Below are 19,739 nucleotides of genomic sequence, written 5' to 3' on the forward strand. Positions count from 1 at the left end.
AGCAACCATAACAGTCAATTGGATGCCACCCTCCATCAAATGAAAATGATGAATACCGATTGGTCAGAATAATGAAATATGGTTTGTAATTGGTTGTAGTTACTCCCCTTTGTACACTGTTTGCTGTGCTGAATGATTATTAACATAAATCATACTATTGGAATACATATTAAAGGTTCAAAAACCACAGAAAAGAGCTATTAAAGTATTTACAAACCTAAAGCTTAACACTTCTGGAGTTTTTAGAGCTTGAATAAGAATTTGCCTCTGCAAGGAGAGATTTCCCTCTACACAGCTGCCTTCTTGCACTATACCACACTGCAAAATTCAGCAGTCAGCCTAGTTATGGCCTGAAATGTCTTCCAGCACAGAACTGTAGGTTATAGTTATCTAAACAGCAAATATTTAGACCATGGCAGATGTCTCGATTCTCCATCAGTATTGCAAATCTTTACTCATATTTTCTTCATTTTACACGATTTTTAATGTAAAGTAACATTTATTTTACAGTTACTGGGTGCTTGTATACAGTATAAGACAATTGCAAAACCTACCCTTTACATTTCATACCGTGTATGTTAATTTTTTTTTTTAAGAAGCCATTTTGAAAATCCTAAAAATTAAAACAAAAAAACTGCAAAAAGTTATAAAGCTGTTTTCTAGACATAGGCTACTGTTATCACTCTTGATGCAAAAATATTTATACTTTTACCTAACCTGAGATTTGGAGCTATAGTGTTTCTTCGGTAAGGCTGGATTCATGCTTTTCATTGTTAAACTATTTTCAATTTAGCTTTTTGTTCATATTTTAATGCATGTATTTTCTTGCACATGAAGATCCATATTGTGTCTTTTGCTGCTGTTCTCTTCCAAAAAAAGAAAAATGAAGGCCAGTTCGCTTCAGTGGTGTCAATGTGTTTGCTGTATTGGTGCATTCTACTTCATAGGTACAGTATATTATATGAATTAAAGATTGTGGACACCTGACCATCACACGTATTTGAGCTTGTTGGACATCCCATTCCAAAACCAGATGCATAAAAAAAAGGAACATTGCCAGTACATATGGTTTTCTGCACACAGCCTACCTTGAAGAAGAACTTCATCAATATAGCAACTTGTATAATATAAAGAATGCAGTGGTCAGGAGTATGAATACACCGCATAGTGTATAGGAACAGAGTGCAGTAATCAGGAGTGTGCAACACATACAGTGTAGGGGTCAGGAGTGCATAACATACAGAGCACAGGGGTTAAGAGTGCTTAACACACAGAGCACAGGGTTTAGGAGTGCACAGAGCACAGGGGGTTAGGAGTGAATAATGTGCAGAACGCAGGGGTCAGGGATGTATAATGTACTGAGCCCAGGGAGTTCAGCAGTGCTTAACAACCATAGCACAGGGGACAGGATTGCATAATGCACTAGTACAAATTCTCCTCCAGTGCAGCTACCCCCACTCCATGAAACCTACTCACCAGATCAGGCAGTTCAGAGTGTAAGGAAGTCCTCCCTTGGTGGGAGCATATGAATGGAGCCAAGGAAGAAATAAGGACACTCTCTCCTAAGCTGGCCATAGATGAATGGAAATCCACCCAGTTCAGCAGGGACCAGCCAATTTTTGCTCCATGCGTGGCCACTCCTGCAAAGGGGCTTGTTGGAAAATTTTTCACAGTCAGCAGCTGCAGCCAGTGAATTCTGACAGCAGAGAGTCACCACTGTGAAAATACAGTGCCTCAGCGGGGAGGATTCCTCTATCCATTCATTTTTTTTCATTTAAACAGCTGGTTGAACAAAAAAAAAAAAGATCTATCTATAGCCAGCTTTACTTTGAATTGGCAGGCGGTAGGAGAGGCAACAAGCTTATATAGATTAGATGGTCACGTATCTACAAAATGTATATACAGTAACTTCATTATAATGTAGGAAACTGCTTAGATAAAAAAAACAAAGCCCATGGCAGTACAAAGTGCACCATTTATTAAACTTGCATGTTCTGTGTTAATTGCAGCAAAATACTCCTTTCCAAATTTATTATAAAAATAGCAACTTCAAAGTTCTAGGTAAACAAGCTGGGTACCTGGACACCTCAGATTAGGCATTAGTTGTAGTAGGGATTAGCCTTGCTGTTCATACCTGCCTCTGTCTGATGAAGTTAAAAGTAAACCACTGAAGGATTGGACCATCTGCTGTCTGCTCATTGAGTCCTCTGTGCTTTTAGCATACACTGATAGCATAAGGCTTAATCAGGGGAAAAACAGTCCTGTTCTGGTACTCTAATACAGCGGTTCTCAACCCTGTCCTCAAGTACCCCCAACAGGCCATGTTTTGTGAATTTCTCTTAGATAAAATAGCTATCCAAAATACCAAGCCATTGACTCTGATTTAAATCATCTGTGCAAGATAAAGGAAAACCTGCAAACATGGCCTGTTGGGGGTACTTGAGGACAGGGTTGAGAACCACTGCTCAAATACATCCAAGGAACAATGGAGGACAATGGGATTGGTGAGTTCTGGGATCCTAAATCATAGTAACTGTATCAGAAACAAAAGAAATCTGTTCCTAAAATGTCTAAACCTATATTTGTTTTAATTATAAATTACTACTGAATGCAATTCATTTTATTAGCATGTTTTTAAAGTAGTAAAATTTTCTTCACAGAAGTACCTAAGTGCAATGTCCTAATTTAGAAAATCACTTTAAAGTTTCGGGAGCACCTAAAAACTGGGGTATTTAGTTTCATTGTATATAATATGATACAGCCAAGTTTTTTTACTATGCATATCCTTGATTTCTAAGGCCATTAAGGATTGTGTTACATATTTCAGCCAGACTTACCGTATTTACAGTGTAGCTAAAAAATGATTGGACAAGAGGTTTATCCAATCAACTATTATTACACTGAAACACTTGTGAACACGTGTTCTGTGCTGGGACTGTACAGTCACTTCTATTATCCTGAGAAATTAAAGATAGCCCTGCTATATGACTGTCCTGAACAGCCACACCGAAGGCACACCTGTAAAACCAACAGCCATTTTACACACACGCTTGTACATAAAATACTCTCTAAATATATTAGCATATGACTACCACTGTTGTTTTTCATGATGGAAATCCCAACAGCAGTTAACACTTTAAATCAGTCTCATGTTAGTGCATACCACAAAGAAATGGAAAAAGGAAAGTATTTACTCATGCCATTGGTTTGTTCATGCAGACTGTTCATACAACCCACTATTGCTGCATATCGTTGCTGCATATCTAGGGTATGCATTAATGTAAAAGTTAACTGGAGCTGCCATTCTGACCTGCTTTTAAAAAGTGAAGGATGTGGAGCTGTCACCTTCTTCCTGGCAGTGAGAACAAGCACGCTGTCATGGAAGTCTGAAAAGGCCCAACAAGTTCTAGGTCTGGGGCTAACTAGGTAGCAAAGTCAGGGTGTGAAAGAGAGCAATGGTGGATCCCATATTTCTATCCTAACAGGTTTACTTTAGGGATTTTGTTTTGCTCAAGAAACGGGATCGTCCCTTTCTGATGAAGTGCTAATTTGTTGGCATCTTCATCTAATGAGCTGAAAATGTAAAGTAGTATAGCCATAGATAGACCCGGTGGCCCAAAGAAGATCAAAATAAAATAAAATGTAATTATGTTTTGCAAAATAAATTAACATCCCAAATACATAATCGTGTATTATTTACAAATGCATTAATTAGTATTACTGGACATTGAAAGGCTTGTAAATCTGGTTTTCTCTTTTAATGGTGTCAGACATACTGAAGGGTTCTCTTAGGGTTAAGCCCACATTTTTGGTAGGTTTAATGGTCAGTCCAACAGTGACTGGAAACAATATTATAAACCCACCATATAGTCAACAGCAATGTAGGAGAGGCACATAAAACCATTCTGTGCAAAATATAAAGAAAAAGTGCAAAACTGTATTGGCCATAGTGGTCCATAGAAGACATCATTTTGTGCAGTTGCTTACACCTATTTTTCAGCAATGATACAAACGAATCTGTATCATTTTCCTATATTCAGCAATATACACAAGCCAAAAGGGTACCTGAAGGCAGTATATTTCTGTGTGGAGTCAGAGGCATAGTGAGATCTGTTCATTGATTCCAAAGAACAAGTATGGTATGGAATATGGTTTCATAGCCCTATAGACGATAACTTTCTCCACTTACCAATATCATCACTTAGTCCTGGGTTATTTACTTCACATTTAACCAAAATAATAAATACTATATTAATAGTTCTTGAGTAAGACTTCAAAGAACTTCCATCACTGTGCATCTCTATCAACCATATAGTGGAACACAGAGAAAATATAAGGACATCTAAGAGTCTATGCATCTAGTACAGGTGATCTACTTGATAATTTGTGGACAGTCGCTCCATGCTTTTGATTTCCTCTTGGCTAGTGCCAACCATGCTGGCTCAGAGGACACTGGAGAGGCATCAGGAGTGGAGAATCTCTTCGGTAGGTCCTTCGCAAGAGTTACTGGGACGGTCTCTGTAATCTCAACTGTTGAAGAGAATAATAAAATGTGTTAACATTTATTAGATTTGTACATAAATAAATAAGTCACCTACTTTTTTTTTTTCAATGCGGTTTTAAAGACAGGTGCACCTGCATGCCCCTGTTGCCCAAAGATCTGCCTGCCCCCTCCTGAGCAGCCTTAGCAGAAGAGTTACCTTGAACAACCAATACATGGATCCCCATGTTGCAGTGTACCACCAGGCTCTTCAAATAAGTCTATAGTATAACATCAGATGTGCTGTACAGAAGCTTTAGGAACAAAAAGCAACTAACATGGCAGTAGGTGGCACTATTGGGACCTGGGGATTGGCTGATAAGAGGTAAGTATTCTACTACATAGGGCTGTTCAGGAGGGTAATAGAGCCTTTTTGGAGACATCTGCACAACCTATTTGTTATCAGATGATACATATTTACACAGGGCTGCTGATAGAAATCAAGGGGCCCCATATAGCCTACCTGACAGGAACCCCTCCTCCAAGAATATCAAATGATAGCTTTGCTAAAATGTCACGGCTACGATGATACCCCTGCCAAAAGAGACCCATTCCAGTGAATAGCGCTGTTCTGTAAGAGCCCTGCAACCACGTACAATATGAGGGGCAAGGAGTCAATATCTGCACCCCCACAGTGAGTGATCAGTACCAATCGCTCTATGTGTTCGTTCAGGAAAGGTGTGTTCATTCCTGAAAAAAAAACCCTGTGCACCCTTAGCAGCTGCCAGAGTGAGAGGAGAGTATGGAATGTTCTGTTTTTGTCTTTCATGTCATTGCCCTTCCATGTGCTCCTTGCTGTGAAGGCCAGTTACAGGTGGGGGCAGGGGCCATTTGTTTGTTACTGGTGTAAATTTGGTCCGGGGACACACTGTACACCTTTGCTGCCACTGTGCTCTTGCTGGGTGTCCAGTGTGCTCCTGTTCCTTTTAAGGGGAATTGGGCTGCCTCCAGGCCCACCTGCCCCTCATCTATCCATTTAATGCATGTGCTTCCATTGTGGAGACGCTTATAAATTCAGTAGCATTAGGACTGCAAGCATACACAGGGTGCCATGAAGAGGCCTTGCAGCTTATGCATGTATTTGCAAATGCGTGCTAACTAAACCCCTGTTTTTAACGCAGACTGTTGGACAGGTTAATTTAGTCAGTTGGCAGACTGGTTGGTGAGTTGAGCTATGGAATGTTCTGTTTTTGTCTTTCATGTTATTGCCCTTCCATGTGCTCCTTGCTGTGAAGGCCAATTATAGGTGGGGGCAGGGGCCATTTGTTTGTTACTGGTGTACTGTCCGGGGACACACTGTACACCTTTGCTGCTACTGTGTGTCATGGTTATGCAATAGAGTCTGTTTGTCAGCCTACCTGTTTCCATGTGTTCATCTCCAAAGACCAGCTGTCTCTCACCTGACTGCTTTTATTAACTCTCCTCTAGCATGGCTCCATCCCAGCTCCTATCAGAGAACTCTATATTAACCTCTGCACTGCAGGTCAGCCCTGCTGATCAACCTTTGTGTGTTTGGCTTCCTGTTCCTGCCTGCCGTGTGCTCTACATTTATCTCTGTTACCGACCTTGGCGTATTCTATACTATTCCTGTCTCCTCGTGACCCTGACCTTTTGGCGTGTCCCTGACTATCCTTGTTTGCCTGTGACCCTGAACCTTGGTGTGTACCCTGTTGTCCTTGTCTGCTTGACGTGCTGCTTCCTGCAGCCGATCCATTGCAGGGCATATTTCGCAGACTCGAGACCCAGGAATCTAATCAGACTCAGGTGACGCTATTCCTTAAGGATCTGGCTTCCCGATTTGAGCAGCTCCAGGCCTCCTTGGGAGACCCGAACCTGCAGCCTCAAGTACAATTAGTACCTGCACCTATTACACCAGTCGCAGCCACACATTCATATTTACTGCCAGCTCCAACTCCAAGGCCTGCAGGGGCTTCTTCAGCCAATGCACCATTCATTTTGAGCTTCAGCCTCAAAACTTTCTGTCTGATCGGGCTAAGGTAGCCTATATCATTTCCCTCCTCTCTGGGGAAGCTTTAGTTTGGGCTGCTCCCCTGTGGGAGAAGAATGACCCGGTGGTTTCCAGCCTGTCCGACTTCTTGAAGCTCTTTCGTAATATCTTCGAGGAGTCAGCTCGGGTTTCTTCAGCAGCTAGTGCCCTTTTACGCCTTCGCCAAGAATCTTGTTCAGTGGGACAATATGCGCTTCAGTTCCGTATCCTCACAGCTGAATTGAGCTGGAACAATGAGGCCCTGGTCGCAACCTTTTTACATGGCCTCTCTGACCGAGTGAAGGACGAATTAGCAGGAAGAGCCATCCCCGCCGGTCTGGACGATGTAATTTCCTTGTGCAATCAGATTGACATTCGTTTCCAGGAGAGGTCCCTAGAAAAAAGACGCCAGCACCCTCTAGGTCCTAGTCAGCCAGAACTCTTCCCCCGTCGCTCTGTGGAGCATCCTCTGCCTGCTGAGGAACCTATGCAGCTGGGCCGGACTAGACTAACCCCCGAAGAACGTGCTAGACGCAGAACTCTAGGCTTGTGTCTTTATTGTGGGGGCAAGGGTCATTTTAGTGACTCCTGCTCGCTTCGTCCGGGAAACGCTCGGGTCTAATACATTTGGAAGGTGGAGTATTGGACCCAGAAACATCACCTTCTTCTCTTCTTCTTCCGGTGTTCCTCCATGTAGGCCCTTCTCCCCAATCGGTCCTAGCATATCTGGACTCCGGGGCTGCCGGCAATTTTATGGATTGGAGAACTGCTTCGTCTATAAAGCTTACCCTTTCTCTCCTCGCTACACCACTGGTAGTCTCAGCAATTGATGGCACTGTGCTCCCAGGGGGTCCCATACATTTCCAGGTGCTACCTATTAGGATGTCGGTTGGGATACTCCACCAGGGGTGGATTTCCTTCCTCATTCTACCCAAGGCCTCTACCCCCATTGTATTGGGCCTTCCTTGGCTACAGCTCCACTCTCCACATGTGGACTGGGTCTCTGGGCAGATCCTGGCTTGGGGTCTTTCGTGTTTCTCATCCTGTCTTCTCAAGGTGGTCCCCAAGGAGAGACTTTCCATTGCTACCACATCCGTATCTTCTGATCTTCCCGCGGCATACAGCGATTACGGGGATGTGTTTTGTAAGAAGTCTGCCGAGGTGCTTCCTCCCCACACATCTTTCGACTGTGCCATTGACCTTGTCCCTGGAGCAACTCTGCCCAGGGGCCGTACCTACCCTCTGTCCATTCCAGAGACTCAGGCCATGTCCGAGTATGTCGCTGAGAATCTGGAGAGAGGTTTCATCCGGAAATCCTCGTCGCCTGCAGGAGCAGGGTTCTTTTTCGTTGCTAAAAAGGATGGTACCCTCAGACCCTGCATCGACTATCGAGGGTTAAACACAGTGACCATCAAATACCGATACCCCTTACCTCTAATATCTGAGCTATTCGACAGGTTGAAGGGGGCTTCCATTTTCACCAAGTTGGATCTCAGAGGTGCATACAATCTCATTAGAATACGGGAAGGTGACGAATGGAAGACTGCGTTTAACACTAGGGACGGGCATTACGAATACCTGGTTATGCCTTTTGGTTTGTGTAATGCTCCAGCTGTGGGGATCTACTGTACCAGTTGTCATCTATCTGTATGACATTCTCATCTTTTCCGAAAATCTGCTTGCTCACAGAAACCATGTCCGCACCGTTCTTCAGCGCCTTAGAGAGAATAATCTCTATGCCAAGCTGGAGAAATGTTCCTTTGAATGTCCTGAGGTCCTGTTTCTGGGATGTTTTGTTTCTAGTTTGGGTCTTCGCATGGATCCCGGAAAGGTCTCAGCCATTACCAACTGGCCCCTTCCTGCTAGCCTCAAGGCCACACAGTGCTTTCTTGGCTTCACAAATTTTATAGGCAGTTCATAAGGAATTACTCCATTGCCGCGCCTATTATCGCTTTAATCAAGAAGGGTGCGAATGCCAAAGACTGGCCTCCCAAGGCTGTCTCTGCGTTTCACTAACTGAAACAGGCCTTTGTTTCTGGACCTCTCTTGAGGAGACCAAATCCTGGGGATCCATTTTTTATTAAAATAGATGCTTCTTCCATGGAGGTGGGAGCTGTGCTTCTTCAGTTCTTTAAGAAGAGACGTCAACCATGTGCGTTCTTCTCCAAAAAATTTTCTCAGGCGGAGAGAAATTATGCCATTGGTGATCGGGAACTTCTCGCAATTAAATTGGCGTTGGAAGAGTGGCATCATCTCTTGGAGGGTTCCCCTCACTCCATTCACTCGATCTTTACTGATCACAAGAATCTACAATACCTACAGAATGCTAAACGTCTGAATCCCAGACAGGCCAGGTGGAGTCTCTTCTTTTCTCGTTTTAAATTCACGATTACGTACAAACCTGGTTCCTGCAACGGTTGGGCTGATGAGCTCTCTAGGTCATTTGACACTTTTGAGGAGGAGTCCACCCCTGATCCTGAGCCGATCATTCCGACCTCATGCATTGTTGCCCATTCTACCAACCTGGAATCAAAAATTCCTCCTGGCAAGACCTTTGTTCCCACGGAGCTAAGAGCTAAAATCCTTCGTTGGGGACATGATTCCAAGGTGGCAGGTCATGCTGGGTTCCTCCGATCCTTCCTGCTCATCAGTCGTCTCTACTGGTGGCCTAACCTCCGCTCGGATGTTAAAGAGTACGTTAAGGCTTATCATGTCTGTTCTCAGTCTAAATATTCCACACTAGCCCCTGCTGGTCTTCTCATGCCCTTGCCCATTCCTAAGGATCCCTGGTCTCACATCGCCATGGATTTTATCACCGATCTTCCATTGTCGGAGAATAATACAGCCATTTGGGTGGTAATCGATCGGTTCTCCAAGATGGCTCATTTTGTTCCTCTTCCTGGTCTCCCTTCTGCCTCTGCCTTGGTACCCATTTTCGTACGAGAGATTTTCCTCCTTCATGGTGTTCCTTCCCATGTCGTTTCGGACAGGGGTGTTCAGTTTACGTCCCGTTTTTGGAGAGCCTTTTGCAAATTCCTCAACATTACCTTGGATTTTACCTCTTCTTACCATCCCCAATCCAATGGCCAGACTGAGAGGGTTAATCAGGAGTTGGAGGTCTTTCTCCGTACCTTGGTCTCGGCTCATCACGATGATTGAACATCACTACTTCCATGGGCAGAGTTCTCCCACAATAATCATGTCAACGTCAGTTCTCAGAAAACACCCTTTATCACTGTTTATGGAAGACATCCTCAACTCCCTCTTCCTATGACCTGTTCTTCCGACATTCCAGCCTTGGCTACTGTTCAGGAATCATTCAATTCCATGAGGGCTGACGTTCATGATTCCCTCCAGAAAGCTGCCAACAAATTCAAGAGTTTTGCTGACCGTCGCAGGCGTAAGCCACCTTCTCTTCAGCCAGGAGACAAAGTCTGGCTCTCCACCGGGAACATCAAACTCCGGGTTCCTTCTCTCAAATTTGCCCCAAGATTTATTGGTCCGTACACCATAACTTCTAAACTGAATCCGGTTTGTTTCAAGCTCCAGATTCCCAAAAGCCTCAAAATCTCTAACTCCTTCCATGTTGCTCTTCTGAAGCCTTTGGTCCTCAATAGGTTCTCTCGTCCTCTCTTTACCGCAGCGCCGGTCTCTAAAGATAATCAGGAGTAGGAAGTTAGCCAAATTTTGGATTCCCGACTCTGTAGAGGCATTCTCCAGTACCTCGTGCATTGGAAGGGGTTTGGTCCTGAGGAGAGGTCGTGGATCAAGGCTTCTGAGGTCTTTGCACCTCGTCTGTTGAGGAAGTTTCATTTGAAGTTCCCTCTAAACCTGGTCCCAGGCGGGGAAGGGGGAGGCCTCGTAAGAGGGGGGTACTGTCATGGTTTTGCAATAGAGTCTGTTTGTCAGCCTACCTGTTTCCATGTGTTCATCTCCAAAGACCAGCTCACCTGACTGCTTTTATTAACTCTCCTCTAGCATGGCTCCACCCAGCTCCTATCAGAGAACTCTATATTAACCTCTGCACTGCAGGTCAGCCCTGCTGATCAACCTTTGTGTGTTTGGCTTCCTGTTCCTGCCTGCCGTGTGCTCTACATTTATCTCTATTACCGACCTTGGCGTGTTCTATACTATTCCTGTCTGCTCGTGACCCTGACCTTTTGGCGTGTCCCCGACTATCCTTGTTTGCCTGTGACCCTGAACCTTGGCGTGTACCCTGTTGTCCTTGTCTGCTTGTGGCCCTGACCTTGGCTTATTCCTTTACTATCCTTATCCTTCTGTTGCCTACTGTGGGTGTGAGCTGGGGGACCCTGGGGGTTGCGACCTGGAGCCAGTTGCAGCCCAGTCCATCCTCACCTCTAGAGGCTCTGGTGAACACCTGCTGGCTCTTAGACCTTGCGCCCCAGGGAATCCTACGCTTTAACCCCGGTGGGATCGTGTTGGTGTTCCAGCGACCCTGTCTTCCTTATACCCGGATTCCCATCCGCAGCAGTCAGCCATAGGGTCCACTGCCTTGCGGTGCACTCCTGATCCCAACGGTGTGCATCTGTCACCTAGTCTCAAGGTGACCTGACACTGTGCTCTTGCTGGGTGTCCAGGGTGCTCCTGTTCCTTTAAGGGGGATTGGGCTGCCTCCAGGCCCACCTGCCCCTCATCTATCCATTTAATGCATGTGCTTCCATTGTGGAGACGCTTATAAATTCAGCAGCGTTAGGACTGCAAGCATACACAGGGTGCCGTGAAGAGGCATTGCAGCTTATGCATCTGTTTGCAAATGCGTGCTAACTGAACGCCTGTTTTTAACACAGACTGTTGAACAGGTTAATTTGGTCAGTTGGCAGACTGGTTGGTGAGTTGAGCTATGGAATTTTCTGTTTTTGTCTTTCGAGTAGGGAAACTGGCAGCACTGCGGGGGAAAGGGGCACACAGGGGTCCCAGACAGAAGGGGGAAGGGGGCACAGATACTAGAGCCGATCCCACTGCAGTGTAGCCAGAACGAGAAAGAAAAGTAGAATCCGGCACTGCAGGAGGATCCATAAGAGTCACAAGTGTCAGCAATAAGGTGGTACAGCCAGCCCTCCTGGGCCCCCCTTTTAAATTAATGGAGCCTGAGCCTGGTACAGGAGGGCTGGCTGTAATGCCTTATCAGTGGTCTTGTAATTATGGCTCTCTCCAATTTTTCCCTGTGTATCACATGGCAGCAAATGAGGTGAGATCACATATTCTTCGTTCTAGTTCTACGCAAGTGACTTACAGACTCAAAAATGAATAAGGTCCTTGGATAAACCTGAAAACCAGATTTCCAAAAAGAGGTCAGCAATGGCAACCCAAATATTTAAAAAAACAGTAACTGTTTATACATGGTCTCTGGGAAAAAGACCTTCTGTTGCTTTAGAAATCTACGCAGAGAGGTCTCATCTAGGCTGGTCAGCATAGAGAAGCATAAAGTGCTTTAGAATTTCCCAGTAGAGGGCTGCACTGACTTTGGACTTGATAAAACACAATGGACCAACACCAGCAGATTACAAGGCTCCCCAAATCATCACGACTGTGGAAAATGTTGCATTTAATTTGGTAATCAAGATCCCAGAGTCTGGAATAAGAGTGGAGAAGCACAGAATCCAAGTTGCATGAAGTCCAGTGTGAAGTTTCCGCAGTCAGTGTTGATTTGGAGAGCCAATGTCCTCTGCAGGTGTTGGTCCACAGTGGTTTATCTAGTCCAAAGTCAGCGCAGGCCGCTACCAGGAAATTCTAGAGCACTTCGTGCCTCCCTCTGCTGACCAGCTTTAAGAGATGCTGATTTCATTTTCCAGCAGGACTTGGCACCTACCCACAATGCCAAAAGTACCCATACCTGGTTTAATGATCATGGTACCACTGTGCTTGATTGGCCAGCAAACTCATCTGACCAAACCCCAAAAAAAATCTGCGGGGTATTCTCAAGAGGAAAATGAGAGACACCAGACCCAACAATGCAGACGAACTGAAGGCTGCTATCAAAGCAACCTGGGCTTCCATAAAACCTCCATAGTGCCACAGGCTGATCGCCTCCATGCCAAGCCACACTAATGCAGTAATTCATACAAAAGGAGCCCCGACCAAGTATTGAGTGCATACTATACTGTTTTTGTTTTGTTTTTTTAATTTTTTTTTTTTTCTTCCTTTTTCCCTTTTCTATCTTTTTTTTTTAATTCCTTACTTCTTTATTATAAATTTTTGATCATTACAAACCAAAACACATTATTAATGTATAGTACTTATCACCTTTGTACATAAATTCCTTATTTCTAATACCTTACATATGGACAATCCACGGCAAATTCTGATTTTTTTTTCTTACATATATTCTCTAATCCACATAACAAATATTTAACCACAAATAATAACAACATAATCATAAACATACAAAAAAAAAAAAAAAAAACACACCCCACCACAAGCCAGTCAGATGACTGTTCCATTTCCTGCCCACTGTAGTATTCTATGTATCTGTACCTATGTTAAAAGTTACCTCTGCCGGCTGCTTAAATCAGTAGTTTCTTCTTTACCCGCTGATTTTACCCTCTACCTCCATTTTCAGTCTGGTACCATTTTTACTATACATAATTATGCTTGCCCACCCTTCTAAGGATCAACAAAAGCCAGTGAGAATGGGGCTAACCGTGGAACCAAAATCCATGGTTTCCACAGTTTGTACAGGTAATTAGGTATGCCTCTGTTACAATAGATCTGTTGTCCCTTCAGAATATTGTCATTTACTTGAAGGCGCCATTTCTTTAAAAGAAGGTGCACTTGGAGATATCCACCTTAGGGCAATTAGCTTTCGTGCCATAAACAGTAGTCTGCTAACTGGTATCATAATCTCATGGGGCATAAGTTCTGCATCAAGGTAGCCCAACAGGCATATTTTAGGGTCCCTATGAATATATGTATTAAAGGTTTCATTAATTTTATTCACCACCTCTCGCCGATATTTAACCAGTTTAGGACAGTTCCACAACATATGTATTAAATCAGCAGGTGATTTTTGGCACCGTGGACAGTCCGGGGAATCACGCCTGCCCCACTTAAATAGTTTGACCGGTGTTCTATATACCCTGTATATTATAAACAATTGGGTCAGACATTGTGCTGGTGATAATGAAACTATGGGGTACCCTTTCTAATATTATTTGCCAAGTAGCATCTGAAATGTCCCCTATTTCTAGCTCCCACCCTCTTCTGCCCGGGCTAACACCCTCATCTCGATATGATCTCATAAGTTGACCATATAGAGTTGAGATCAAGCCTTTTTTTTTTAATCATCCGTGCTAATAAAGTTATAAGTGGCATTGGTTTTATCACTTTCTTTTCCCCTTTAAACTGACATTGGACCGCGTGTCTTAGTTGTAAGTATTTAAAAAAACTATGATGGGGTAAATGAAAAGATTCTTGCAAATCCTGAAAGGAGCGAAGAATATTATGTGAGTACAACTGTGTTATATACTGGAGGCCCTTAGAGAGCCAGCTTTCGAATCCCTCCAGTTTACCTAGTTCTTTATATTGCCTATTCCCCCAAAGTGGTTAATACTCAGAGGCACCTTCATATTTCATTATACTCCTCATTTTCTTCCAAACTCTATTTATGAGTGCCATTATTGGGCTCTTACAGGTATAAACAAAGGCCCCAGATTCCAACTGGGCCAGGAGGTTATAGTGAGAACTGTTACTTAGCAGTAGGGCCTGTATAGGGTCCACCCAGTTCACAACTCCCCAGCCAGCAAATTGCTGAAGCTGGGCGGCTATGAAGTAAAGTCTGGGCTGAGGTATCGCCAATCCGCCCCCATCCCTTTCTCTCTGGAGAATTGATAGCCTAATCCTGGGATTTTTTCCTTTCCATAATAACCTTCGAAAAATTGATTCTTTTTTTTTAACCATTTGGGAGGTATCCATATGGGTGAGTTGTGAAAAACAAGAACATTTTTATAAGGTTTGCTCGACCCACCACCAATAATGGCAACTTAGCCCATGCCATGCTCTTAAAGTGGATGTAAACCCAATGTCATCCTTTCTAAACTACTGCCATAGGGGTTATCTATAAGGATATACATGCCTCCTGCATGTATCTTTACCTGTCAAATGTCTCCCCTCTGTCTGTTATTAGACCCGAAAAACTGCATATTCTGTGGGTGGGTCTGTTGTCTGGAGCTTGGTGGGTGGAGTCGTGATGTCAGTAGACTCCCCGCCCACCTCTACACTCCTTGTCAATATGCATTTTCTCCTGTGTATTTCTAACACTGAACTTCTGCTGAACTTCTATGATCTCTAACATCCAGTGAAAAGACAGGAAAGTAACCACATGACTTCAGCATGCCAAATCATGCTGAGGTGTGGAACAGCCAATCCTTGCAGAGCTGCTGAAGAAAGGAGTGGGAGGGAATTAAAAAATAATGCCTGTGTCTTAGGCTAGTGCACGAGATGTAAATCACCTGTCACTCACAGCAGAGGGGGAGTATTTGACAAAGTTTTTCTCAGTTTGTCAAGATTTTTCTCACTGAGCAATAAAAGAGGATTGCTCAGAGATGGATTAACTCTGTGTAGCAAGACTGGGCTCCAATGATAGGAAATCTTATAATCTACAGTATGATTTAAAAAAAAATAAAAAATTTTGGGTTTACATCCACTTTAAGTTTGCGTTTAGTAAGGATAGGGGATAAATTATCTATCAAATAATTTTCTACCTTGGAATGTATCATTATTTCCAAGTATTTAAATGATGAAACAATTTTAACCTGAGGAGCCTCTCTTAACATGGGCAAACTAGGGTTGTCTAAAGGAAGCAAAACAGATTTATCCCAGTTAATGACATATCCAGAAAGCGAACCGAAATTTTGTATAAGTGCCAATAAAGATCTTAAAGATTTATCCGTATCCCCAAGAAAGAGCAGAGCATCGTCTGCATATAGAGAGATTTTTTCATTCCTCGTTCCTTAAATAAATCCACAAATAGATTCCGATTGTCGGATGGCTTCAGCCAGGGGTTCGATGGCCATTGTAAATAGCAGAGGAGACAGGGGACATCCCTGTCTAGTTCCTCTGCATAGTGAAAAAAATTCAGATACCATACCATTTATTTGCGTAGAGGCCCTTAGGGCAGAGTACAGCATTTTAATCCACCGTATAAATCTTTCCCCAAGGCCGAACGCACCCATCACTTCCCACAGGTAGGTCCACTCGACGCTGTCGAAAGCCTTCGCAGCATCGAGTGACAAAATCGCTCTGCTCCCAGGGTTATCAGATGGTAATTGCATATTTAAGTATAGCCTCCTCAAGTTAGTTGCTGTAGATCTTGTAGGGATAAAGCCACACTGGTCTTGATGAATCAATCCCTGAATATATCTATTTAATCTTGTGGCAAGGACCTTGGCTAGAATCTTAGCATCCGCATTCAACAATGATATCGGGCGGTAAGATTCCTTTCCAGTTTTTGGTAATACAATGATACAGGCATCCTGGATCATTCTGGAAGCAATACCTCCCCATGCTGTTTATATACTTCTGAAGGTAGGCCGTCAGTACCCGGCGCCTTATCGTTTGGGCTTTCTGATACTGCCCTGACCAGTTCCTCTAAGGTCAGGGGGGCATCAAGTTCCTCTTTAGAATTTACCGACAAAGAGGGGAGTTTTAGTGGATCTAGAAATTCCTTAAGTCTTGTCTTGGAATGTTTCTTTTTATTTTGATATAGGTTACTATAGAAAGAAACAAAAGATCGTAGGATTATATTCTGATCTTGAGAAATATCTCCCCCTGCTGTACGAATAGCTGAAATAAATTTGGTATTTTCCTGAGACTTCGCAAATTCTGCCCGTTTTTTCACCCTCCTCGAAGCTACGACATCTGGACAAAAAGCCAGACCGCGCGGCCTTGTTCATAGAAACCTGTCTGTATGCTGATTGTGCATCCTTCCAAGCCCCACGATTAGTAATAGTGGGGTCCTGAATATACTGAGCTTCTTTCTGCTGCGCCTCAGCTGCTAACAGGGATTCCTGTTCCCAGCTAGTTTTTTTTAATAAACACTTATAGTTTTAAGCAGAAGTCCCCTCAAAAAGGCCTTCATGGTATCCCATACCACCTGTGGTGAAGCCGAATTGTCATTAATATGAAAAAATTCTGCTAGGGCCCGATTTGTTGAATCCGCCTAGTGTTGAATTTTAAACCAAAAAGTGGGGAATTGCCAGTTAGTCCTAATTTTTGGCTTTATTTTACCTAAGGTTATTAATATAGGTGAATGGTCTGATAATCCTCTGGTTAGATATTGAATATTAGAGACCCAAGAAAGAACTGAATCTGTACCCAGGGATAGATCTATTCTTTATAGCGTCTGATAAGTACTAGAGCAGCAGGAATATTCCTTAGAAAGCAGATTCCTTAGACGCCATATATCCTGTAGTCCCAACTCCCGGATATATCTATAAAAGGTAGTGTCTATATTAGGGCCTACTGGATGTCTATCCAAACTAGAGTTACATACATTATTGAAGTCCCCCATAATCAGCACTGGAGTCCCTGGATTATCTGCAATTAACAAGCATATACATCGCATTACTTCACTATTATATGGGGGTTGGATATATATCGACCCCAGAATACATTGCATAGAAAATAATGTACATACCAGCAAAACAAATCTGCCCCGTGAGTCCACCACTATTTGCCTGCAGGAAAACTGAGCTTTTGAGGAAATTAATATGCTTGTTCCTCTTTCATAAGCTGAGTATACTGAGTGATATTGAGTAGGATATTTTTTATTCTGTAATAAGCTAACAGTATCCTTAGTTAGATGTGTTTCCTGCAGGCAAACAATCAAAGGATCACACTGGGTCAATTCATCAAACATAGCATGTTTCTTAATAGGATTCTTAAACCCTCTGATATTTCATGACCATATCCCAATCTCAGTAGCCATTATTAGCCATGTTTATATGACCTACTGCACATCTTATCCAAGTGTTCACCATAGAATGATATAAACAAAATAATAACTCATAACCAAGATAATTGTTCTATCTTAATGATCTTACAGGTGAAAAAATAGGAAACTAGTCCTGACCAACCCACCATACAGATAGTAACTTTAGTATACCACAATGTAGCAGGGTCACATAGAACAGTATCATATCATTTATTACCAAAAAAACCCCCACACAAAACAAAAACCGAAAAACAAGAAAAAAACAAAAAACAAAAAAGAAACCCCAACATACGCATTCCAGACTTCTGGATGCAAAACACATTCCCGCAGGAAGATGAAAAAAAAGGGAGAACAAAAATCCATCCAGGCTTGAGCCTGGGCATATAGCCCTACAGTGTTTTTTTTTTTTATTGTATCCCGTTTATACAATTAGTACCCGTGCACAACAGAAAAACCCGCCTTTAGCTACTGTTATATGAAAAAAGGAAGAATTAGCGGAGGAGAAGAGAAAAAAAAAGGGAGGGAAAGGGAGAGGGAAAGTAAGGGGGGGGAAGGGGAGAAACAATGAGAGCTAAAAAGAAACCAAAAAAAGAAAAGCAGCGAGAAGTAGGACAAAAACAACACTTTTCCCATTCACATTTCCTAATCGCAACCTAGACGCTTCTTAAGGGAGTATTCCCACCTTTCCCTCCCCCCCTCTAAACAGTTCCATTTCCCTGCGCATCACAAAAACTAGTACTGCTGATAATTGATGAGTTATGCTGCTCATTTTTATCAAGCCAGGATGCTGCCGCCTTGGAACTATCAAAGAAGAAAGTTTCTCCTCTAGCTATAATCCTTAATTTAGCAGGATAAAGCATGGCATATTGAATTTGAATATCCCGAAGGCGTCTTTTAACATCTGTAAATTGAGTTTTTTGCCTTTGAACCTCAGCAAAATAGTCTGGAAAAAAGGAAATTTTGGAACCATTGACTTCAATGTTACCCTTGATACGGGCCAGCGACAGAATTTTGTCTCTGTCACTGTAGTGGAGCATTTTTAAGATGATTTGCCTAGGGGGTTTACCTGGAGGTAGGGGTCTAGCGGGAATACGGTGCGCTCTCTCCACTCTCCATACTATTCTGTACATTGACATACTTTTCAGTATGCCGACATTTCTAAAAAAATCCTTTTTTTATTGGTCTTATGTAATATTCTAATTTTCTAAGATACTGAATTTTGGGTTTTCACTAGCTGTAAGCCATAATCATCAAAATTAAAAGAAAGAAATTCCTTAAATATATCACTCTGTGTGTAATGCATCTATATAAAATATATGAGTTTTACTTTTTGAATAGAATTACTGAAATAAATTAACATTTTGATGAGATTCTAATTTTATGAGATGCACCTGTATATCATGCAATGCAAGCGCAGTTGCTCCAGAGCTTAGTGAATGAGGTAAAGCTTCACTGGTCAAATAATACTCAATCACATGCAAGGAAAATAAAAACACAGCATTTTTCCTTGGACATGATTGGATGATAGAAATCAGCAGACCTCCCCTTCATTTCAGAGCTTCCCCTCAGATCTAGAGCAACTGCACTTGTAGTGCACAGTATATTTGCCTTTAGTAAGTCAACCTCAATGTGTAATACTCAAGGGGAGTTTTGAAAAATTTAAGAACAATGAAAACAGAAGGCTAATGAGTTGCAGTAAGTTTCTGTAACCAGGAGAAGAAGTCTGTTGTTTCATGCCATCCAAGGTAGGACTTCAGTTGTCACTTTTTTTTAAAACAATCTGACTCTATCCAAGCCTTCTGTATTTTAGATGGAGAAGATAAGGGACAGAACGTATTTTTGTAGTCAGTGACCCCTTTGGGAAGATTTCCCCCAAAAGTATTTTTATTGCTTTAAACGTCCTCATTTGCCAGTGTTTCCTTTCACTTCCCGTCCTGGTTACAAAACAGAAAGAAAGGAACATTTCTGTCTTTGCAGATGACACTAAGCTATGCAGTGGAATAACGTCCTTACAGGATGTCTCCAATTTACAAGCCAACCTCAGTGCACTGTCTAATTGGGCAACTAAGTGGCAAATTAAGTTTAATGTTGATGAATGTAAAGTTTTGCACTTGGGGGCTAAGAATATGTACGCATCATACGTACTAGAGGGAGTACAACTGGGGGAATCAATGGTGGAGAAGGATCTGGGGGTTTTGGTAGATCATAAGCTCAATAACAGCATGCAATGCCAAGCTGTGGTTTCCAAAGCAAGCAAAGTC

At 42.8% G+C, this 19,739-nt stretch overlaps 1 protein-coding gene across 4 annotated transcripts in view; it reads right to left on the reverse strand.

Moving 5' to 3' along the window:
• Positions 1 to 1,955: 1,955 nt before the first annotated feature.
• The window catches only part of CRACD (capping protein inhibiting regulator of actin dynamics), a 309,035-nt gene continuing 291,251 nt past the window's right edge, over positions 1,956 to 19,739 (reverse strand). For all 4 annotated transcript variants that reach the window (XM_073608408.1, XM_073608409.1, XM_073608406.1 and 1 more), the window contains one exon: positions 1,956 to 4,530. In XM_073608408.1, the coding sequence (XP_073464509.1) occupies positions 4,373 to 4,530 (158 nt within the window). In that variant the 3' untranslated portion in view covers positions 1,956 to 4,372. The remainder of the gene's footprint in view (positions 4,531 to 19,739) is intronic.

The sequence above is a fragment of the Aquarana catesbeiana genome, linkage group LG01 (genome assembly GCF_042186555.1).
Source record: "Aquarana catesbeiana isolate 2022-GZ linkage group LG01, ASM4218655v1, whole genome shotgun sequence".
NCBI classification, from domain to species: domain Eukaryota; kingdom Metazoa; phylum Chordata; class Amphibia; order Anura; family Ranidae; genus Aquarana; species Aquarana catesbeiana.